Raw genomic sequence first — 25,332 nt, forward strand, 5'->3', positions numbered from 1 at the left:
ATTCAAGATTTTAGTTGGATCCATGAAGCCCAGGAGCAGAGCAAAGCTGACCATCACTCTCTGTTCACCAGGACTGAGGAAAAAACTCATGTCTTCCTTAACAGTATGATGGGCCATTACCAACCGGCAAATGGTGCAGTGAAGACAGAAAAATTAAACACGGAAGATCTATTTTTTGTTGCATGAGATTTTGCAAGGCTGTGGCTGGGTATAACTACCAATTTGCTTATCTCTAAAACAAAGAAGATAATTGTGCTGTTGTAGGAATTCAATGGGACCATGCATGTAAAGTGTTTCACACAGCGCCTGACAGATAGGAGGAGTTCCATATGTGTAGGCTATTCTTATTCTGGTTACATATTATTTCAAGTTTCACAGATCCAGTTTTGAGCTAACTTCCCCTCTGTTTCTCGTCCATCTCTCTCCACCCAGCTATCAGCCCATTATCCTCACAGTTGCTCCTGGATGGTCTCTCTCTTCTTCGTAACCGCCCACATTCAACCCAATGGCAGATCTGTTGTTGGGTTCTGTCTTCAAGGCATATTCAGAGCTGATCACTCCACACCCCCTCCACTGCCAAGACTCTGCCCAAGCTGTCATCAACTCTTGCTAAGTTGACTGTCTCGGCTTGCCAACTCCTCTACCTGCTTCCAGCCACCCCATCACCACCACCCTGATTGTCCTTTCAGCCAGCAAACCAAGGAGTTCTGTTAAAAGAGATAACACATCAAGTCATTTTTTACTCAACATCCTCCCATAGTTTCCCATTTGTCTCCTATTAAAGCCAAGTCCATCTAATGACCTGGCCCCAGTTTCAGATCTCTCTACTCTCCTCCATCTCTTGCCCTCTTTGCACTGTCTGCTTTAGCCTCACTGGCCTTCTCCTGGTTCTTCAAGCACGCCAGGCCTGCTATTGCCTCAGAATATCTGCACTTTCTATTCCCTCAACCTGGAAGACTCGTCTCCAAATGTCCAAATGGCTTGCTCCCTCATTTCCTTCCGGCTTCTTCTCAAAGGTCACTTCTCAGAGAAGTCTTCAGGGAGCACCCTAATTAAAATTGCAACCCCTCCTCAACATTTGCTATCTCCCTCCAGGCTTTAGTTTCCCTCCAGCCCTCTCCTCCTGCACCCTGTATCCTAACTTTGCTGGTTTGTTCCTCACTAGAATGCAAGCTCCAAGAGGGAATGGGGCTTCCTGTCGTATACACTGCTTTCCCTGGTTCCTAATCCTTAGCAGGTGCTAGGTTCATGTTGGTTGAAGGAAGGGAGGGAGGGCGAGAAGGAAGAGCTTACAGTGTACTGCTTCGCTTTGCTTCAGATGACCTAGAAAAATGCCAAGTGGATCCTCTAGGGATCCTTGTTTGGCTTCTAAACCAAAACAAAGAAATCTTTTGTGCTTCCTCCACAGGGAGGGAAGCTCAGCGACTCCAGGGTACTTTTCTCTGCACCCATAACTTAGAGCCATACTTCATTGGGCTCACACTTCTGCTGGCCTGAGCATCATCCTCATTTGTAATGGGGATACGATTAGCTTAACCTCTGGAAGAGGAGAACATTTCCTCAGAGCGAGGGTGAGAGGTCATGTCTTCTTTCTGCGTCCTGGGTCTTCAGGAGGCTCTTTGGCAGATCAGCGGTAATGTCCTGGTTAACTCACCATCCCCTCTTGCTCACGGCAGGATGAACATGCTCTGTACGCATGTCCTGGATGCATAAACAGCTTGACAGATCAGCAAGCTGCTGCACTGGAGGTCGAGGGATATGGGTTTTAGTCCAGGTTTTGCTGTCAACCAAATCCATCGGCTCTGTGACTTCCTGAAGGCCACTTCACAGTGGAGGAACCTGGGGCCCGGAGAGGGGAAGACCCTGCAACCCTGGCCTGCTCCAACCCCGTGACCCCATGAGACCCCCTGACTCCTCACCTTCTCGGGGGAATAACCTCATAGCACCCCCCCCCCCAAATGTTTGCAACAAGAACCTTTCACATTATCTCAGGGGTATGGTGGTGCTGGGGCATTTGGGGAGGGGTGATGCCCAAGCTTCATACACAATAGCTTTTTCCTTCTTGCTTTTCTTGCCTTCTCTCATCTATTCATTCCACAAATGCTTGCTGAGTACCCATTGAGGTTATAAAGATACGTTTGCTACGGATCTCATCCCAGAGAACCCTGGATTCTCCTCTTTGTCTCTGGCTCCATTCTCCCCTCTCTCCAAGCTCTGTACCTTGTATGTCTCCCTGGGGTGAAGCTCGGGACTTCAAAGGCAAGGCAGGTAGCTGGCTCCTGGGCCACGTGGTCAACATGAATATTCTCTTCGGGGAAGGTACAGCCCTGGAAGACTGGCACATTCTATAATCCCATTAGCATGACGAAGGAGTTGGGCAATCTGTCTAAATGTGGACTTTTAAAAAAATAGTGTAGGAGAAAGCCATGGGGGAAGGCAAGTGAGCAATGACTAAAGATTTACTGGAAACAAATGTGTGGGGAGCTCTGGGTTTTGTAGGGTTTGGGCTCCTCAGTTGGCACTCACCACGTGGCACAAGGCCCAGGCACAGCAGGTGGTGCTGACACAGACTTAACTGATAGCTTAATTAAGGAATCAGGTAGGTTATAACTTCCCACCTACAGTGTGGATAAGCTAAACTTCATTATCTCCCCTTCCGTGGAAACATACAACCAGGAGTAAATGAGGAGTGGGTGTCATCCTGCCCCAAAACTGCAGCTAAAATGGTCTGGCCCATCTGCAAGTGCCACAGGAAGGAAACAGGCATGAAGGAGAAAACGTCAACAGGCACTTCCTCCCTGTGCTGGAAGCTGCCCCAGGGGATCCCAGAAGGCAACGATTTACCCTTTCCCACAAGAACTTGCTGAAGATGAAAATCATCATCTCCAACAGCCAAAACTGGGCCCTCAATGGTTCTAAGCCTGTGAAATAACTGTGGTCTGTGAACATTGAAGAAGAAGGCATACAGCCATTTCATTTATCCCATAAACTCTGCAAAGGCAAACTACTGTGTGTGTCAGAGGCTGTGTTGTGCAGCTGCCTCTGCACCCAGAAATTCCACCGGGGAGGGTATGGTGACTGGGGGTGGGGTTTGGGTACTTGTGCTTCTTCCCGACTGCCCTGGCTGAGGTCCTTGGTATTTACTGTGGGGTCCCCAGACCAGCAGTGTCAAGGTCACCTGGGAGTTTTAAGAGATACAGAATCTGAGAGCTAATTGCCAATCTACAGAATCTGAATCTGCATTTTAAACCAGATGGCCTGCGTGATCTGTACACACAGTGGAGCTTAAGAACCTGTGACCCGAGTGATAGTAGAGTTGAACTTCCAGTTAAAATGAACCCTGTCCAAAAAGTGTCTGTGTAACTTGAAACTGCCAGAAGAGTGAGGACTAAGGAAAATCAAGGCCACCAGATAGAGATCCCCCACTGAGATTTGATACCCTTATTTAAATATAAATACAATGTCTATGTTCACAAGAGAAGTGATGGCAGGTTGTCTTAGCTATGGGAGGGGCATAAAGCAATGGGGAGTACAGGCAGGAAGGGTGTGGGAGACACTGACGACAAACCCTACCTTGTAATCTGCTGGTGGGTTGTAGGGGAGATATTTCATGTGCTCCATGGAGGATCATTTTCTTGGGCACTCTAGAGTTGGCCAAGCTGTTGAAAACACACCCAGGGAAACCTGCATACAGAGTAGCCACTGCCCAACCTTTTGATTTGCTCTCTCTTTGGGATGGAATGAGAGTTGGAAAAGGTGAGATCTAGTCCCTACCTAGCTGTGTGACCTTGGACAATCACTTGACAAATCTGGGCTTGTTTCTTCATCTGTAAAATGTGAATCGTGAAACTGAGAGTTTTCGGGATTACTCAGTGTGTAGTGAAGGATTGTGCCTTGCCCACAGAGAAGGTCTGAACTTTGCCCTTGGCTCCTGGGAAGTGATTATTTTCGTTGGCCTGGGGGCCTTGGGCTGGCCAGATGGTAACAATGTGATTTAGGGTGCAGGCTGGTCCCATCTGTATAGACCTAGGATGGGGCTGACTGCAAAAGAAGGACCAAGATATGACTTAGGATGGGGGCCTTGGTCTTGCCATATCAGTGGACCTGAAGGCTGAGATAAACCATGTGTTAATCAAACAATCATGTCTATATGAGGAGGCCCCTACAAAAACTCCGGAGCAAGCCTTCCTGGTTGGCAATACTCTGCAGATATTGTCACACCTCAGGTCCAAGAGAAGTCCCTGACTTCATGGGGAGAGAGAAACAGATGCTTCATCTTTGCATCCCTCCAGGATTCTGCTCGATGAACTTCTTTCCCTTGGCTGACTTCTGTATCCTTTCCCCATAAAAAACTGGAGCCATAAAAAACTTTGAGGCTGAGGGTGGTTTTGGGAACCTCCTGAATGTGCAGTTGTGTTAAATGTGAGAGTGGTCTTTGGATTGCTTTCCTTCTCACTTTGGAGTTGGCATAAACATTTCACACCTGGTTTTAGACCACTCGGAGACATCGAAAAGCCTCATGGAATTGGGGATAATCTAAGATGTCACCCTAAAAGGTGCACTAATGGGCAAAGTGTTTCAGCTCTGCCAGACTAAGTGTGGGGCATGGGTTTTGTTAGGTGAGGGTCCTTTCTGGCCTCTTTGTCCTCAGGTGAAGTTGTCAGGTGACTGAATTCTGGATAGGTGTCCTTGATACCCATCAACACACTTTACCATGAAAGAATTTCTAGGCTTCTCTGCCCTGGTCATGTTTTCTTGTATCCACTTCAATTAGTGGCTTCCTACTCTTCTTCTCAGCTTCTCTCAGACTTCACTCACACTCCAGTGGACTTTTTATGCACTGTGGCTCCCATCTCAGAACCTTGGTTAAACTTACGCACCCATCTGGTGTTCAGTCCATACCTGGATTCCTGCTCTCAAGTCATTTGCCAAAAACCTAGCCATGAGTTAAGACTTATGGCATGTTTGTTACTGTCTAGGACTCCTAATGGTATTTTAATTCTGGGCATAAAATTAGCATCTGGATAGGCCAAAGAATTTAATTTTCTATAAACCACATAATCTAATCAAATCATTTGCTATTGAAACAAGACTAGTGCAGTGGTCCTTATATGCTGGTGTATGGACCAGTGCAGATCTATAGTGGAGTTTTTACCTGTCTGTAATGAGGTTGAAGTGTGGCTTTTTAAAAAGACCAAATGTGTTCAATTTAGATGACCATCCATTTTTCTGAGATTGAGCTCTTCCTACTTTTTTTGTGTGTTACAATATTCTTTAAGATTCTTTTTCTTTTAGTAGACATATTTGATGAAATAAAAAGGGACAACTCTATGACAGTGTCCCGAATCTCAGAGAACATTTTACTGGCCCAAGAAATCCTATGGGGTATCCTGAGCCAGTCCATCCCATGACTTAGAAAAGATGGTTCAAAGCCAGGTGTAAGACCCTCTCTGCCTTCTTTCTGGAGCGGTAAACACCTTCCCCCACAGTTTCTGAGCAGGGTCTGCCAGTGGTGAAGAGGCTGGCTTTCCAGACATGCTTTGAAAGAGATGCCATTAAGGCTGAGTGTGTCATTGCTTTAGTCAGCAGGGAGAGGATATGAGGCCTCCATTCTGAGACTTCCCCAAATTTCAAGGTCTTCATATTTCCGAGGTTACCTGGTGTTGGTTTGCTAATGCTGCCTTTTCGCAAAACACCAGAAATGGATTGGCTTTTATAAAGGGGGGTTATTTGGTTACACGGTTACAGTCTGAAGGCCATAAAGTGTCCAGTGTAAGTCATCAACAATCAGGTACCTTCAATGGAGGGTGGCCAATGGCGTCTGGAAAACCTCTGCTAGTTGGGAAGGCACAAGTTCTGGTTTCAAAATGGCTTTCTCCCAGGACGTTCCTCTCTAGGCTGCAGCTCCACAAAAGTGTCACTCTTAGTTGCTCTTGGGATGTTTGTCTTCTCTTAGCTTCTCCAGAGCAAAAGTCTGCTTTCAAAGGCCATCTCTAAAATGTCTCTGTAAGCTGCAGCTCCTCTCTCAGCTCCTTGCGTTCTTCAGAGTGTCCCTCTTGGCTGTAGCAAGCTTGGTCCTTCTGTCTGAGCTTATATAGTGCTCCAATGAACTAATCAAGGCCCATGCTGAATGGGCGGGGCCATACCTCCATGGAAATTATCCAGAGTTATCACCTAAAGTTGGGTGGGTCACATCTCCATGGAAACATGCAAAGAATTACAGTCTAATCAACACTGATGCATCTGCCCCCACAAGGAATGCATCAAAGATTATGGCTTTTTCTGGGGGACGTAATACATTCAAACCGGCACACCTGGCTTTTAAACAAATTATCATTATTATTACTTCTCCAACTTTCGCTTACTGGGCATCAACCTTGACCCTCCGTTCCAGTGGTAAAAATAACAGTGCAGCCTCTATATCAGAGCCATACCAGCCTTGGGGCCTCGGGTGTGGCCTCCGGGGCTCCTGGGCTCTGGCCACTGCCAACGCATGGAGCATAAACTTTGATTGCTGCCATCTTTCAAGGCTGCCCCAGGAACCTCTAATTTTTTTTGCCCCTCCTTTCTGTCCACACCCCCATGGCTGAAAGAACAGTGATGGAAAGAACAAGATTGCTTGGGGGAAGGGAGTAAGTTTTAGAGCCCCCTCCACGGAGGACCAGCATCTGCTGAATTCCACGCAAACCTCACGATGTTGGTTCAAGGATAAAACCTGAATGGGAGACCCAAGTGCTCTGTTCTGCTCCTCTCCCCTCTCCTTTCCCTCTCTAACTGTGCCACCATTAGGCTTCTCCTCACCTACCTGTCTTATTTCAACATGGCTGATTCTCACTCCCAAGTACCTGGCTAGCAGTTCTAAAATCTTCACTGTTTGTCCTGAGAGGTCCTCAAAACCTCCTGATAGCCCATGGTCCTCAAAAAATAACCAAGGGTTAGCAACCCATCCCCACCCTACCCATGACCTTCAACACACTAACACTTGCTTCAAGGTCCGGGGAGAAACCAGAAGCTGGAACGCCAACTGGGGCTAAGAGAATACTCCTTTTTTCACTTAGCAACAAACCATAGACATACCATACCTACATATTTTTAAAGGCTGAACAATATTGTTTTCTATAATTTAACCTATCTTCCATCAATGGACATTTAGGTTATTTCTGATTTTTTTCCTATTACAAACAATAGTGCAACAAACATTCTTTTACTTGTGCCTTTTTGTGCTTGTCTTTCTGTGAGACAGATTCCTGGAAGTAGTATTACTGGACCAATAGATACAATATTTAAATTTTTATACTGGAAAAATGATACACCTTTGGAATGTAATTTTCCTCTCATCAGGAAGGCATGAACATTCCTTTTGCCAATTGTCTTTGCCAGTCATCGTTCACATTTCAATTTCTCTCATTAATGGGAATGTAGAACATGTTTAATAATTTTCTATTTTTTTTACTTCTTGTCATTTTACTGCTATTTGCCCATGTTTCTTTTGAGGTGCTTTTATAAATAAAAAAGGGGGAGGGAAGTTCTTTAAATATGAATAATGGTCCCCCCTCTATCTAAACACTTACATTCATCATCTGACATTTATTGAGCTTCGTGCTTCAGGCACTGTGGTACATGTACATTATCTCAATTTATTCTCAAAACAGCCTTGCAGGAGAGGCCTCAATTTCTCTCTTTTATATGTAAAACTAAGGTCCACCAAGGTTAGTGGAAAAGCTGAAACTCATGCCCTGATTTGTCTTCAAGCCTGTTCTTTCCACTATATCATTGAAAGAAGAATCCCCTAGTATGACTTTAAAGTTGTTTCCTGATAGTAATAGAATATTACTTTAGAATAATAGAATACTTCTATTCTATTATAAAAGTAATAGAATATCATAGACTTAATAGAATAGGGAGCTAGAAGGATAGTGAAATATGGGTGGAAAGAGAATGACATCTCTCTCTATAGGTCAAAACACTTATTGCTTGTTAACTGAGGTAGCCACTCATGGTTTCTCATGAAGGATTTAAAGCCTAAGCCTCTGATTTCTTGCCCTAAATTCCTCTACAACTGCATTACCATGGAATGATTTAGGTTATAAGGGGTAGATGACAGAATCATGGACTGTTAGGCTATATCAGTGCTTCTTACTCAAAAAAAAAAAAAAAAAAAAAAAAAAAAATCTCCCTGTGCCCCATGCCCAGAGCTTCTGGGGCAGGCCTGGGCACCAGCATTTTTGGAAGCTCCACAAGCTATGGTTGAGATCTACTCTCTTTGATCATCTCCACTCTCCCTTCTGGCTCTCATGCCCGCATTCTACAGCTGAGGAATGTGAGAACATAAAGGGAATGACTTGCCCAAGGTCACTGCTAACAGGTGGCAAACCCCAACTACAGTGCAGATTTGATGGCCACCACGCCACACTACCAAACGGACAAACACACAGACACTCATGCCTCCCTTTTCAGAGAGAACCCTGCTAACGGCATGCCTCATGGGTGCAGATGTGTTGACAACTTAAAACTGTCTTTGTCTGCAACCATAGCCGTTTTATGTCGGTCTTTGCCACCTAGCTCTCCTGGATGCCAGGCTGCCTGTCTCCTGCGGCCCGGGACCATCAGGCCTTGTCTCTGCTCAGGGGTCGTCTCGGTGTTTGTCATTTTACAGGCCCTTAGGTACCAGGTCCCTCTCCTTCCTTGTCCTTGCCCCAGGTGGGAGTCCATATAATTACATCCACACTCCCCATAACACTGTCTGCTCATATAAGCAGGGCCTGAGGGGTCTACTCACCTCAGTCTCCCTGGCGCTGGGCACTGTGGGGCACACAGCACCAACGGGCCTAGAGTGGGGGCACCGTTCCCTCACGGGAGGAGCAGAACCCTCTGCGAACTCCTCTTTTACCTCCAGAGTTTACGGAGAAATGGTCCAAAGAGGCTCAGTGACTTGCCCAAAGTCACATCCTGAGTTTGAGGCAGAGCTTTTCAACACTGTTTGAGAATGAGTTAGCTTCTTTAGCAGCCACAGTTTGTTGCTGGTTTGTATTTAGTTTACAGAGAAGCAAACCTCTCTATCATTTTCACATATGCTACTTCTAAATCACATCTCTTGGCAGGTACTACAGGCGGCAGCGAAGTTTTAAAACTGCTTTACAAGGTCAACATTCATGGGCAGCATGCAGAGTTTTCTCGATGCAGCCTGCTTTATATTCAGATTATGCTGATCTTCCTCCAAATAAAGTGAAAAGTCTGAATTAGAGAAATGTTAATAATTGGTGTTTTAACACTCATGACTGCATAAAGGAACAAACTGGAATAAGACCAAGGGCTGACTTGCAGAAGTTGCTTAAGCGTGATTAATAAACTAATTAGCATTATTTTTCCATGTAAATACATCCCTCCCTGGCCCTAGCCTAACTCATCTTTCCCTCCAGCCACTAGACAGCAACTGTCTATCCCTTCCCATTCAAACCGTGTCACCTCCCACCTGTGCCTGGGACGCTGCAGTCTGATTATGGCTCTAGGAATGACAGCAGATGTCAGCAACCACCTCCCATCTGCCAAGCCCAAACTTCTCAGTCCTCCGTTCCCAGGCCTCTCCGCCACGCTTCACACCGCCCACTGGCTCCCTGTCCCCGGAGTTCTTTCTCCTCCTTCCGTGGCACCTGCTCCATCTGTAATCCTCCAGACAGTAAGCTCCATGAAAACAGTGTCCATGTCCTTCTTGGTCACTAAAACCTAGCCCAGTGGTGGCATGTGGTGATTACAGGCAATGGTCCCACTTTATTACTGTGCAATGACACTGCTGAACACTTCCAGGGATTAACTCATTTAATCCTCATAACTCTGAGATACTACAAACTTCATTTAGTTGAGGAAATGGGCCAGCATGTATTCCACAAGGACAGGCATTTTGCTTTTATTATGCCATGCTGTCACCAGGACCTAGAACGGTGTAGGGCCCATGGAGGCAAAGTTCAACACCAAGCCCGTGTGCCTTCACAGCTCCACGTCTTCAGTCATTGGGCGCTCAAACATTTGTGGAATCAGTCAGTTGTTCCCTCTGAGTCTTGCACGGGCTCCTTTTTCTCTGCCAGCTCTTAAATGCCAGTGCCCCCAGGCTCTGCTCCACCTTGGCTTGCTCATCTTCACCATGTAGTGATCTCCCTGGGAAAGTACAGCCACTCTCATGATTTTAACCACCTCCTACATGCTGGCAAGTGCCAAACATCTTGGAAACAGCCAACTGCTTGCCAGACACCTCCAGCTGCCAGTCTCCTAAGCACCTCAGATTCTACTTGTCAAAATTGAAATCGTTTTCTCACTAAACCTAAATCTGCTCCTTTTCCTGAATTCTTTGTGTCCCACTATCCATGCTACTACCCAACCTGGGAACTGGAAAAATCCATCCTGCCCCTCTCTCTCCCCTCAACTGTTCAGCATGATGTTTAAGAAAACAATTCCATTCCCAAGAGCATCAAGAATAAAATACTTAGGAATAACATTACCAAAAGAAGTACAGGGCTTGTACACAGAAAACTACAAACATTATGGAAAGAAATTTGATCTAAATAAATGGCGGCATTCTGTGTTCATGGATTGAAAGACTCAATATTGCTATGATGGCAATTCTCTCCAAAGTGATCTAAAAATGCCATATGATCCCTAGCAAAATTCCCACAGGCTTTTTTTTTTTGGCAGAAACTGGCAAGCTGTTCCTAAAATTTACATAGCAATGCAGAAGACCCAGAACAGTGAGAAAAGTTTGAAAAAGAAAAGTGGGAGGACTCACACTTCTCAATTTCAAAGTTTACTATAAAGCTACAGTGATGAAGAGAGTTTGGTGCTGGTTTGAGGACAAGCATAGATCCATGCAACAGAGTTGGGCCCAGAAATGAACCCTCTGTGGCCTGGCAACTGACTGCTGACAGACGTGCCCAGGCAAACCCACCAGGGAGAGGACAGTCTGTCAATGCTGAGGGCTGGGACCACTGATAACCACATAAATCTAGAGCCTTACCTCACGCCATATATAAAAATTAGTTCAAAATGGCTCATAGATCCAAATGTTAGAACTAAAACCATAAAACTTCTAGGATAAAACATAGGAGAAAATCTTTGTGACCCTGGTAAGGCAGAGAGATATAATACCAAAAGCATGATTCGCAGAAGAAAAATATACTGGTAAATTACCTCACTAAAATTGATAACTCTTGTACTTTAAAGACACATGAAGAAAGTGAGAAGACAGGACAAAGACTGGAGAAAATATTTGTAAATTATATGTCTCATAAAGAACTTGTATCCCGAATACAAAAAGAACTCTTACTATTCAAGAATAAGATAACAAACTTCAATTACACAGTTGGGCAAAAGATTTGAATACACGTTTCACCAAAGAAGACAGAATAACAAGTGTTGGCTCTGATGTGTAGAAACTCTCACACAGTGCTGGGAGAAATGTAAAATGGTGTAGCCATTTTGGAAAACAATTTGGCAGTTTCTTAAATAGTTACACGTACCATACAATCCAGCAATACCACTCCTAGATATATACCCAAGGGAAATAAAAACTATGTCCACACAAAGACTTGTAGGTGAATGTTCAAAGAAGCATGATTCTTAATAGTCCCAAAGTGAAAACAGTCCAAATGTCTATCAACTGGTGAATGAATAAGCAAAATGTGAAACAAGTATAAAATGGAATACTCTTCAGCAACAAAGAAGGAAAATTACTGATACATGCTACTACCTGGATGGACCTCAAAACATTATGTGAAATGAAAGCAGACAGACACAAAAAGCCACATATTGAACGAGTCCATTTAGATGAAATGTCCAGAAAAGTCAAATCGATAGGTGGATTAGTGGTCGCCTGAGGCTGAGGGTAGGGAGTGGGTTGACTGCAAACTGGGCACAAAGTATCTTTTTGAGGTGACGGAAGTGTTCTAATATTGGATTGTTGCGGTTGCACAACTATGTGAATTTACTAAAAATAAAAATCATTGAATGCACACTTAAAACGGGTGGATTTTATGGTAAGTAAATTATACCTCCCTAAAGCTGTCCTGGGGAGGTGGGAGGGGTAGCACAGAGCCTGGATTCAGAATGCTTGGACTCAAGTCCTGGCTCTATTACTTCCTAGCTGTGCCACTTGGGGCAAATGACTTAAACACTCTGTGCCTTTGATTTTTCATCTGTAAATTGGAATTAAAATAGTACCTACTTACTTGATCGAGTTATTGTGAGGATTAAATGAGTTAATACAAGCAAAATCCTCAGCATGGTACCAGACATGTACTAAGCACTCAAGTTATTTTTCTTCTTATCATGATTACATTCAACCAACTATCCAGTCTTGCTAATTTTACTTACTAAATAGTTCTCAAATCAATCACCGCTTCTTCAGAACTTCTTCCTTGCTTGAATTAAGTTCTGCACCACCTTTTACAGAGAACATTTGCAATAGCATCCTGTCTTTCCAACTACCTCCAGCCTTCAGCCTCACATCCAGCCTCCACAGTCTAGAGAGACCACATGTGAAATGTAATATAACCATGACAAAACCTGCCTACAGGGTCATGTTTCATGGCAGACAGGCCCTCCGTGACCTGGTCTAACCCTCTCCCCTCCCCTCTCACTATGTATATTCTCTCGCCATCCCTTCTGGAGAAATGTCCCTTTCCCTCTCCCTTGTCTGTCCCCTATTCCTTTCAGGCTCAGCTGAGGCACTGCCTTCCCCACAGGAATTCCCTGGCCCTTCTGTTCCTGTAACAACAGCCCGTGCATATGTCCAATATTGCATTGCAAGACAGACTATAAAGCATGTCTCTTTCCTTCCTTGAAGCATGAACCTAATAGCAGTCCCCAGCACACCTGGTACAGTGCAGATGCTCAATAAAATGTAGACTGGTCAAATGAATGCCCAGACTATTCAGCAGTTTCTCAGCTCCTCACATACTGAAAACCCACTTAGGCTTCCAAACAACTTAGCTTAGGCCTTTTGAAGCATTTCACGTAAAGAAAATGAGACCTAGGTTGCCTATGAATGGAAATCTTAACATGGCTCTACCTATTTTTAAGGACTACTGTAAGCAGCAAATGAGATAAATACTACCCTTCATTTGAATCAATTGATGTACCATCCATGACTGTCAGTAGTTCATCAAAGTTTATAGAGAAGGCTAGCAAGGTCAATCTTTTCAGTAAATTTTTCCTACCTTTCCTGATATCAGAGATTCTAAACTATCAGACTCTGCTCTGTTAAGAATTTTTGAGACAGTCCATAGTGGAGATGTGATAAGACAATCACTTCAGGGTATTTTGTCTTGTTTGAAAGAGCTTAAGTGAACTCTAAATTAAGGGCAAAAAAATTATGATTATCTGAAATGTGGGTTCCACCCCAGAGATTCTGATTTAAGTGGCCTGGGTTGGGACCTGGGCAGAGAAATTTTTTCATAAGTTCCCCAGGTAATCTAAAGAGCAACAAGGACTGAGACACACACTTGTGACACCTTAAATTCATTCTGTTATTTCTCGGTTTTCACATCTATACAACAGAGGCAGTTATGCTTAGTTAGATTTAGGGAGAACTGCAAATCCTTCTAAAAATGAAACTCATAAATAAATATTAAATGGCATCCTTTTTCCTGTGTTCAATGCTTTTAGTTTGATTTATTAAAGCCACCTGGTTAATAAACATTCATGTCCACATTAGATAAGGACCTTTAAAATCCAATGAGAGAGAACTCCACCCCCCAAAACTTTAGTCTAAATAACCCACAATCAAGTGCATACTGAAATTAAGGTGTCATTCAAAAAGATAATTAAGAGTAATAATATTTCTAGAAGATTAAGCTGTAGTTCTCTGTGAATAAAACCTTCTTTGTGTAACATGGCATGTTTTTCTCTAATTATGATAGTAAAAAGAAAAGGGATCTCAGCAAAGTATTGAGTAGGTACTGGTTTTGTACTTGTATGATAATGGGAAGGGATTACAGCTTTGAAAATTCAGAGTAAAGTCACATTGCATATAACATGAAATTTAGTATTAGGATATTCTTAAAATGGAAAAAGTTAAAACAATCAAACCCTAGAAACATCTATTTTCCTTCTCCATAAATGTCCCACTGAATCTCTCTATAGTCTTTCAAGAAATAGTCTATCACTGATACTTTGATATCTGGTTTTACATATACTTCCCAGCTTTAAAAGCTGCCCATTAAAAAAAAAAACCTATAAATAACATAAGCCCCTGAAAGAGTCCAAGTTTTAAAACCCTTGTGAGAATCTAGTGTAACTTTTCAAACTAAATAAAAAATAAAAAATAAAAACTATATATCAAAGTACTTGTTGTGTTAAACAAAACTGTCAGGAAAAGACTTAATAATGGCAAAATATTCACACCTTGTATATGCAGTTACAGAGTAAAATCAACCTTAGCCAAATATGTTTCATGAACATATTCTGACCCACTTTAGCAATATTATTTCACCTGTCAATTATTAAATTAAGTTTGAAAGAGTAAAATTGTGTGGTGGTAAAATAATTTTGAATTAAGTTTTGTTTTCTTTCTTAGAAAACACAGAGAACTATATTTTACAAGGGGGGAAGACTGGAAATAATCCCTTATTGCTATGAATAATGACATACTAAAGAAAATCAAGGAAAGATGATGTAGTTCTAAATGTAGTATTACTGGAAATTAATAAAGCATATGACACAGCACTGAGATATACTTTAAAATAATGTAGATGAACACTGGGCAGGATCTACTTAATTAGAAGAGAATTAGCCTGAGAAGCGTAACAGACAAAGCACTTATGCCGTAAGAAAAAAAATGCACATAAAAGACACAAAACAAAATATACTTATTACTTTTAGCATGTTAAAAACAATCACATCAAAAAAAGTATACAGATTTAAAAATGTCATAGATGACATAAGAAAATAGTGTGTGTGTATATATATATTTTGCAGATATATATATATATAAATCTACAGTATTTACCACTGTTGATATATATATATTTTTGGAACAGCTCAGGTGCTGCTATCATAAACTAAATTGTACAGCTTCGTTTATTACAAATCACAAAATCATGGTTTAAAAATTGGAAATTGGAATTAATACCCTCGGCTACAGTTTTATTTACATGTATCTCTAAGCTTCCACATGATCACAACCAAGGGCCCAGTAATCTTCATCTCAGGGTCTGAGCTTCAGAGTAGTGCTTAGCTGTTAATACACTGCATTTGTTTCGCCATTTAATAACATCATTACCAAGTTGATTAAAATACATTAGACTCATTATATACATAAAAAATATTGTCACATTCACTAACTAAACAAATGTTTCTTTCATTTTAAAAGACATGCTTCTGTACCTAGTAAGTCTAAAGCCCCAACTTGCAATGAGAAGAGCTATCAACACTATGCTTTTCCCTCTCCGTTCAAATAGAAACAAAGCAATGTTGGAAACAAGCTCTCCAGTTAAATACAAAGTCACAGTTTCTTGGCATGCCCAAAACTTTTTTTGTCAGTGTTTTGGTAATTGTAGTGTAATACAATATTTTTAATTGAATTGAATATTAGTAATTGTTCACCATGAGCCTGAAATTTTTTTTCACTGAAAGACTTTCAGAAAGTATGAAAGACATAGTAATTTCTTTAAAAGACTAAAATCTTAGATTGCTAGTAACAATTAAGTAAATAATTTTTACAATTTCACCATAATTCAATGGCCCAGTTAAGTGCAGCAATATCCATTGACTACATTCTTTAAGGGAAGATGGTATAAATGACCCCCCACCCTGGTGCCCTTTGTGGTGAGGCCCTAGAAAAATTTAAGGGGTGCAGGAAGATGTAACCATATTGTTAATCCTGCTTTCAAATGAATTTCAAAGGAGTTTATTCTTCTGGCCCACATGAGTGCTTGAAGATCAGTACCTTACACCTTCTGCTGGCCTCCACTGGAGAGCTGGGGTGCCCCACTGCCTCTGCACCTGGCGAGGAAGGTTCTGCTCCAAGCTTACACAGGGCATGAAAGCATACTCTGATCTCAGGGCAAAGAGAATCAAGCCCTGTGCCTTTGACCATAAACTTACTTTAACTGCCCTGATTTTTAAGCACCATTAAGTGGGTAGCCTCTCCTTCCAACATTCTTAATTTTCAGATTGAAAGAAAATGGCAGCAATTGAAGAAGCACGATGAGCATTCTGTGAGATGGTCAGTTAGTAAGGCCAGAGCAAACCCTTTAGTCAGTTTAGGGACTGGGATAAAAAAAAAGGGGAGGAAAAACTTGACTAAAAGACAAGAAAAAGAATAATAATAAGTTATTGCGTGGATCTAGACTAAAAGTAGTTGTTTTTTAAATGTTTCTTTAGTTCTGTGTTCAAATGTGTATGCAGAGGCCTACGTTATCTACTAGAAGACACATACGCTGCATATAACCTTAAAAATCTCTATTCTACACAGACAGTTTCTCAGTGCTTTGTAACATTACTCAAAATGGGCCAATAGAATAAAAATGTTCATGTTCTGGAGAAAGTTCTATATGAAACTGAGTAACGAATTGTTATTGTGCGTGCATCCCTAAATACTATTGCTATGTTTCCATGTTAAATTCTTTCTAACAAGTTCAGGGATGATGCATTTTAAAATGCTCATCATAAGCAGCATCTACATGGAATGAAAATATTTCCACAGATTCTTATTATTAACATACATTAGAATTGCGCGAGTTGTTTACAGTCATATAAAATACTGCTTTGGCAATTATAAACATAGCAATGTCGGAGTTACGTGGTTTCTCTTCTCTTGTCTCTAGCAAGTATAGATAAATTCTCACAGCAATACTGATTCTTGAATGGGAAGTCCTTCCCGATTTCTGTAGTGATATGCTGGCGGCGAGGGCCCTGAATATTGATACCGAGATGAACTGGCATCTTCTATATCTGGTGATGTTCTACACCGCACTGGGCTGTCAACTGAAACTACTGGGAGGTGATGGTCCTGAAAGGTCATGCGTGGAAAGGCTGGATATTTTGGTAAATTGCTTAAGTGGCTACGGTTACCATCTCGATACCAGGATTGTCCCTGCACCTCAGGTCTGTACGCGTAACTAACTTCTGACCATTTTCTGTTATCTGGCAAATAATCCACTGGAGGAATGATGAATTTTTCATTCTTTGGTGACCCTGAAATGCCCGAATATCCCCCAGCACCAATGTCAACAGGAAGAACTTCTATTCGACTAGAGGGTAGTACAAGAGGAGCGGGACGGCTATAAGGTTTCTCAGGAGAAGTATCTATCGAAAGAGCAGAACCGGGCGGTCTCCTGGAAGGACTCAGTTGGGCCCCCTGGCTGGACTGTGGCAGCAGGAAGCTGCTGTGAGGTTTCGGGCCATGCTTTGGGGAGTTCCCATGGTAAGTGGGGGGGTTGCTGTAGGAGGGTGGGGGTGCTGTTCCAGAATCCTCCCCCTCTAACCGAGAGGGGTATTTTGGGTAACCTGGAGGCTGTACCTTAAAAGTAAAATGGTTTGACCCTTTTGTCGGACTAGCACCCGGCTCCACCTGCTTCCTTGGACTAGGAGCGGGCACTGCATTCCTTGGAGTTTGTGAGTAAGCCCTTTCAAGTGCCTCTTCAAGGACAGCACCGTGGTCGCTTTCAGCCCCAGGGACGTTATCATACTGCGAGGCATTGGAGCCTCGCTTACCTTCATCTGCATCCAGAACCTTCATCTTTTGCCTCACATTTGATACTCGAAGATCAGCTGAACTTGGGACAGTGATTTTAACTGTGGGGTTTGCTGGACCACTTTTGCTTTCAATGGCATATTTGGCAGTTTTTTCAATTGCTGAACTATCTGAAGGCTTATTCCATTTGGGCACAAATTCCTTTCTGATATTTGAAGTAGCATTGCTATTCTGGTTAGCAGCTGCATTATTATATTGCTTGGAATTGTCTTGTGGAGCTGATGGAAGTTTCCTTTGAAAATCGACCTCTCCCTTAAGCTTTTTACCATCCTCACCCACGGATTTCCGCCTCAGCTGCCTTGCTCTTTCTGGAGTGCCGATCCTGTTCTGATGGTGTGGGGAGTGTGAGTGCTTCCCAGGAGGGGAGGGGCCGCTGTCTCGCTTGCTGCCCATGTAGGGACTTGACCTGCCGACACTTCTCTGTCCGTTGCTCAGGAGCTGAATGCCAGCAGGCTGCCTTTCAAGTGGAAACTGCCCCAAAGGTTTCTTTGGATATTCATCCTCTTTACCTGAAGGGAAAGAAAAATTCACAAATAAAATAAATACATGAGTAAATAGTATCCAATATAAGAAATGCAATATAAGAAATTAATAACCACATACTTTTCACAGGTATACTAACACACATACTCACACATACACATATGCCATAGAATTTCAGTGGCTGAAGGGAAGGGTTTTTGAGAGACTGATAACTACAATATACCCAAAATCAAAATGTTAATTAGGCAATGTGCAGGTGGGAATATTTTGTAACCTTATGTTAAAGCATAGTATTGTTAAACCTTTTTCAAAAATGCAAAGCTGATATTCTCATTTCTATTTCTAAACCAAGCCTATAGATTAGTAGTTCAGTGTCTTATTACATTATTTTCAATTTAACCTACCTCAACTAAAATGGTTTGGGAAGCTCAGTAAAAATTTTCCTATTAGCTTCAGGCAGGTCTGCCAAATTAAAAATTAACTGATGGTCAACTATGGTCTCAAAGTTGTCCTCAAATAGCGTATTATTTTCTTAAGTGCCCTCCACAGTACACTTTCATGATAAAAAGAAATAGTGCTTTCTATTTTAAAGTTAAACATTCTAAAAGGATCCTACTTTAAATGACTCCCCCCTTCCCCCCAAAAAGAAAGAAAGAAAATGAAAACCATATTGGATACTTTTGATTTTATATTTTAAACAACTGCTAACAGAAAATTCATGAGGAATTAGGGGAAGGTCCAATAAATTGGCCAGTTGGGAAACAATGTTTAAAAATTATCCATTACAATATGCTTAACCAATGAATACCATCTTCAAAAAAACAGTAGACTTCACCTGCAAATAATATCATGGTTTAAGATATGCCTTTTGTAGGTTAATTACAAAATAATATATTCTCACTAAAAATAAGTTTTTGCTCTCTGCAAACAGCCACCCATCTACACACCCGCCCATCTCACACACATTTACTGAGCAAGCTTTGCGTCAGGTACTGTGCTAGGCGACAGGGTGCACTGGTGGTGAACAGGCAGATGATCTTTGTTCCCATGTGGCTCACAGTCTTGGTGGTGATAATTTTATTTATCCACGTCACAATTTTCTTTAATATATTTTGAAAAAGAAGCCTTCAATGAGTTTTCCTTTGTATGTGTGGGGGGGAAGGGTGAGGAGGAAAACAGTATCTTTTTACTAGTAAGCTACCAGAATTGGAAGCATTGAGCTAAAAAAAATAATATTTGTGCTATTCTAATTCAGTGGTTTTTAAACTTTTTCAAAGCAGACTCTTCAAACCAAATTTCATTTTAACCCCCAATATAAAAAGAATATAGAAACGAAGCTGCTGGAGGTACAGTGGAGGTAAAGTGGGGGGCCTCTCCCAACCACCACCTCTTCCCTCTTGCCTCAGAGGGGCACCTTCTCTGAGAGTTCCAGAGACCTGGCCCTGCCTGCATTCTATAGGTGGGGAAGCAGACGCACCTTGGGGTGGCAGAAACTGAACGGGAGCCGGGAGCCAAGAGCCAGGAGTGTCACTCCCAGTTCACTGCTCTCTCCACTAGGCCATTCTCATCAAACTCCACATGGCTTTTACTGAATTTAATTTCACTTGGACAATACTTCTGCAAGCTCTTTTGAAAGCACAGAAAGCATCAGAATTGGCAAGCACAGAGTCTTTCTTTCAATCATTCAACAAACGTATCAAGCAACTACTATGCACCAGGCACATTCTAGGTGCTGGCTAGACAAGGATGAAACCAGAGCGGGGAATTGCTTGCCTTATGGAGCTTATATTCTTCTGGTATAGAGCGCTGTGAAGGAAGTCAAAGCAAGACAAGACAACTAGGATGACTGCAGGTGGGGCCATGAAGAGCAGCACAGAGAGGCCTCTATGCTGAGGCTGGGAGTGAGGCAGAGGCTGGCCAGAGGCAGGGTCGGCAGCATGGGCAGAGCTGGGTCCCAGAGGGCCCTGAGGAGGCCATTCCGAGTGTAACTGCAAGCTTCTGGAGGCTTCTCAGCAGGAGGCGGACAGGCTGTGGCAAGCAGCTTAAAAAGTTCACTTTGAATGGTGGGTTGGACTTCTCAAAAGGCTACACACAGGAGAGGAACCTAAGATGGCGGCTAGGTGAGACAGAGAAAAAAACATCTCCGTGGAAAACACTAGATATAAAACCAGAAAGGACCCAGAACACCACTTCCAAAGTAGCACCAGCTGGACAAGTTCTGCTAAAGCCACAGAGAACGTGCGTTTGGTGAAACCAGGAGTCTGCATTCTGAAATGAGTGAGTGAGTCGGCTGAATCCCTTGGCCACGCTGCGGTGTGGGGAAATGGTGGGTTGGTATTTTTAAAAAAAAAAAAAGAAGAAGCCCGAGAACAGCTGCAGATAAGACGGGAGTAATCTGGCCTAACACCTCGGTGTCTGGGCTGGAGGATACCCCTTCCCACACCTACTGCTGATTGTCTCGGGTCCAGGGGAGCAAAGGGGAGACGCACGACTTGCAGCCATCTCCCCAGCGGGCAGGGCTACTCCTGCCTGAGGCCCAACACACAGCACAGAGCCGAGCCAAGAAACCCAGACTGACAGGTAGTCTTTCCTGCAGCACCGCTCACACGACACAATATCAGCCGTGGACAGTGGCCTTGAATACACCCACGGCTGATTGTCCTGGAGCTGGGAGAGCGGAGCTGTGCGGAAAGGGGGAAGTTAATGCGTCCAATTCAACCATCTTTGAAGCAGGCTGGGAACGCCCCTACACAGCCCAGCAGCCCAGGGCTTCCCTGGAGGCCGGCGCTCACTTGTGACGTGGCACGGCCCTCCCCACCTCAGCAGAGGTCCTGGAAAAGCACAGCAGGGAGGGGGGATCCGCTCGGAAACCCCAGGGAACCTACACCAACACCAAGGACTTTTGTGTCAGTGGCAGAGAACAGCCTTAAATCTCCAGGAACACCTGGGAGGTTTGATTATTAAACCTGCCCTTCCTCCCTGACCGCTCAGGCACACGCCCCTCATTGAGGGCAGACAGCACCAACAACACACCCAAATTAAGTGCACCAATTGGACCCCAAAAGAATCAGATCCCCACACACCACAAAGTTGGGGAGAACTGACTTGAGGGGAATAAGTAACTCACGGACGCCATCTGCTGGTTAGTTAGAGAAAGTGTATGTCACCAAGCTGCAATTCTAACAAATTAAAGATCAAGTAAAGCAAATGCCAAGAGGCCAAAAGCAACAGAAAATCTTAAAGCATATGATAAAACCAGATGACATGGAGAACCCGAACCCAAACACTCAAATCAAAAGATCCGAAGACACACAGTTCCTGGCAGAATTAATCAAAGAACTACAGACAGGCAATGAGAGCATGGCACGGGATATAAAAGACTTGAAGAAGAGCATGGCACAGAATATAAAAGACATAAAGAAGACCCTAGAAGAGCATAAAGAAGATAGTGCAAGAGTAAATTAAAAAAATAGAAGATCTTATGGAAATTAAAGAAACTGTAGGCCAAATTAAAAAGACTCTGGATACTCATAATACAAGATTAGAGGAAGTTGAACAACAACTCAACCTCCTCAAGGAACACAGAACAGAAAATGAAAGAACAAAAGAAAGAATGGGGAAAAAAATTGAAAAAATTGAAATGGATCTCAGGGATATGATAGATAAAATAAAATGTCCAAATTTATTCTCATTGGTACCCCAGAAGGGGAAGAGAAGAGCAAAGGTCTAGAAAGAGTAGTCAAAGAAATTGTTGGGGAAAACTTCCCAAACCTTCTACACAATATAAATACACAAAGCATAAATGCCCAGCGAACTCCGAATAGAATAAATTCAAACAAACCTACTCCAAGGCATATTCTGATCAGACTGTCAAATACTGAAGAGAAGGAGCAAGTTCTGAAAGCAGCAAGAGAAAAGCAATTCACCACATACAAAGGGAACAACGTAAGACTAAGTAATGACCACTCAGTGGCCACCATGGAGGCGAGAAGGCAGTGGCATGACATATTTAAAATTCTGAGAGAGGAAAATTTCCAACCAAGAATACTGTATCCAGCAAAACTCTCCTTCAAATTTGAGGGAGAGCTTAAATTTTTCACAGACAAATGCTGAGAGAGTTTGCTAATAAAAGACCTGCCCTACTTCAGATACTAAAGCGAGCCCTACTGAGAGAGAAACAAAGAAATGAGAGAGAGAGAGAGAGACTTTTAACAGACATACATAGAATATTACATCCCAGGTCACTGGGACACACGTTCTTCACTAGTGATCACGGATCTTTCTCCAGAATGGACTGTATGCGGGGACATAAAAACAAGCCTCAATAAAATAAAAAATAAAAAAACGAATTTGTTCAAAGCACACTGTCTGACCACAATGGAATACAAATAGAAGTCAATAACCATCAGAGACTTGGAGAATTCACAAACACCTGAAGGATAAAAATGAGGGGGAGATGAAAACATTCCCGGGTAATCAAAAGCGGAGGGACTTCATCACCAGTAGATCAGTCCTAAGCAGGCTGAAAGGAAGGGACACTAAACAATTGACTGAAACCACATGAAGAAATAAAGATTTCCAGTAAAGATCACATGGTAAATATAAAGACCAATACTACTGTATTGTTAATTTATAACTCCACTATTTACTTCCTACAGGATCGAAAATACATAAACTGTAATGATAAATTGATGGTTTTGGACTCAATGTAAAATATGTAATTCTTGACAAGAACTACATAAAGGTGGGGGAATGGAGGAGTATAGGAACACAGTTTATGTGTTGTATTGAAGTTAAGTTGGTATCAAAGAAAAACAAGATTGTTATAGATTTAAGATGTTAAATTTAAGCCCCATGGTAAACACAAAGAAAGTATCAGAGAATATGACCAAAGAGATGAAAAGTAGAGTAGGGGTTCCAAGAAGTGGAGGAAGGGGCAATGGGGAGTTAAGAAATGAGAGTAGGGTTTTTGTTTGGGGTGAAGGGAAACTTCTAGAAATGGATGGTCGGAAGGTGATAGCATTGCAACATTCTAAATGTGATTAATCCCACTAAGGGAATGCTAGGGAGGGGTGGAATAGGAAGATTTAGGCTATATATATCTTTCCACAATTGAAAAAAAAAAAAAAAAAAAGACAGTCTAAATAGATGACAATTAAATGCCAAGGATGATCCTGGATGGGATCTGAGGTCGGAGGAGAGGAGGCTCGAAGGGACACAGATGGGACACAAGAAAAAAAAAAAAAAGGAAATATAGAATCTAAGCTTTATATCAATGTTGAATTTGTTGAACTTCCTAGCTGCATTTAATGAGATTGCATAAAATAATGTTCTTGTCCATGGGAAGGGTATATGTGAATTATATTGTTTGTTCAAAGATACGTGCAGCTTGCTCTCATATGTTCAGAGGACAGAGCAATAGATGATGGGTGTTAGGGAGGGAGGGAGGGAGGGAAAGAAAGAGACAGTGGTGTGACAGGATCTTAAAGGTGATGGATGGGGGAGGGGGAAGGGGGTCGGGGTATGATGGAGTTCTATGTATGGGGTTTGTACTGTTTTTACAACTGTTCCTGTAAGATTAAACTTATTTCAAAATAAAATTTATTATTAAAAAAAAAAAGGCTATCAACAGCTTTTCACAAAGATGGTGCCAAAAGCAAAGAAGGAAGCCCCTGCCCCTCCCAAAACTGAAGCCAAAGCAAAGGCTTTGAAAGTCAAGAAGGCAGTACTGAAAGGCATCCATAGCTACAAAAAAAAATCCGTGCACTTCACCCACATTCCTGCCGCCCAAGATGCCGCGTCTCAGAAGACACCTCAAATATCCTCGGAAGAGTGTCCCCAGGAGAAACAAGCTTGACCACTATGCTGTTATCAAGTTTCCCCAACCACTGAGTCAGCCATGAAGAAGACTGAAGACAACAACACACTTGCATTCATTGTGGACGTCAAGGCCAACAAGCACCAGATCAAACAGGCTATGAAGAAGCTCTATGACATTGACGTGGCAAAGGTCAACAGCCTGATCAGGCCTGATGGAGAGAAGAAATATGTTCGGCTGGCTCCTGACTATGATGCTTTGGATGTTGCCAAAGAAATTGGGATCATCTAAACTGAGTTCAGCTGGAAAATTTTAAATATAAGTTGTCTGACCATTAAAAAAAGAAAAGAAAGGTTGCACACATAATGCTAGCAATAGCCGAAAACACAGGCCATGCCTATTCCTCTTGCTATACAGGTGAGGAGACTGAGTGCCCCTGGCCTCACAGTTGGTAAACGGCAGCTCCAGGATTCAAAGCCAGAGGTGATCCTAGAGCTTCTGCTGCTCTCTACTTGGTGAGAGTGGAGAGAAGAGGCTGGCTTGGATACATTTTGAAGGGAGAGTCCACAGACTTGGGGAATGGATTAGAGGTGAGTTGTGCGGGAATGAGCAGAGGAAGTGGTGTCTCCTGGTTTAACACCAGCAACAGGCAAAAAACAGTAGCAGTAGTAATAACAGTTGGCCTAACCAACATTGTCCTTACATGGCTTTATTACAAAGATACATGGACAAATTTATTTTAAGTGATAATCCAAACTCTAAAATGCTTGTTACTGAGAAAAACTGGCTTTGCTTTATGAACAGTGCATGTGAAATGACCCAAGGCGCCCAAGTTTAGCTTCTGAAAAGTCAACATGTGAAATACATGGAATTGAGGTGAGACAGTTGACTTAACTCTAGCCTGAGTCAAGAACATTCACAAGAAGGTATTCAGCCTATTAGGTTAAAAACAAACACAACTAAGATGAAAATCTACCTAATGACCCAGAAAGTGTTTATCAGCTCTACAAATAATTATGTATATTACTCCCAGATAAATACATGAATTCCTTCTTCCCTATAGGCAAATAACTCCAGTAAACACAAGTTATCAAGTGGACATAAAGACCTAAGTAACAGAAAAATGGAATTGATGAACCTTCTTTAGTCCCCACTCTCTGACAATTTTCTAAGGGCAGAACACAGTAATTAGAATGACTGATTCAATAGCTGGCTGATATTCCAGTCAGACAGTAATATCAGCCAATCATCAAAACAACCTTTCAGGGTGACTAGTAGGAACCTGAAG

The 25,332-nt window shown here is 42.5% G+C and overlaps 1 protein-coding gene across 5 annotated transcripts in view; it reads right to left on the minus strand.

The window, feature by feature from the left end:
- Nucleotides 1-15,105: 15,105 nt before the first annotated feature.
- Nucleotides 15,106-25,332, minus strand: part of USP6NL (USP6 N-terminal like) — a 238,309-nt gene continuing 228,082 nt past the window's right edge. For all 5 annotated transcript variants that reach the window (XM_037847962.1, XM_037847960.1, XM_037847959.1 and 2 more), the window contains one exon: nt 15,106-18,252. In XM_037847962.1, the coding sequence (XP_037703890.1) occupies nt 16,832-18,252 (1,421 nt within the window). In that variant the 3' untranslated portion in view covers nt 15,106-16,831. The remainder of the gene's footprint in view (nt 18,253-25,332) is intronic.

The sequence above is a fragment of the Choloepus didactylus genome, chromosome 8 (assembly GCF_015220235.1).
Source record: "Choloepus didactylus isolate mChoDid1 chromosome 8, mChoDid1.pri, whole genome shotgun sequence".
Taxonomy (NCBI): domain Eukaryota; kingdom Metazoa; phylum Chordata; class Mammalia; order Pilosa; family Megalonychidae; genus Choloepus; species Choloepus didactylus.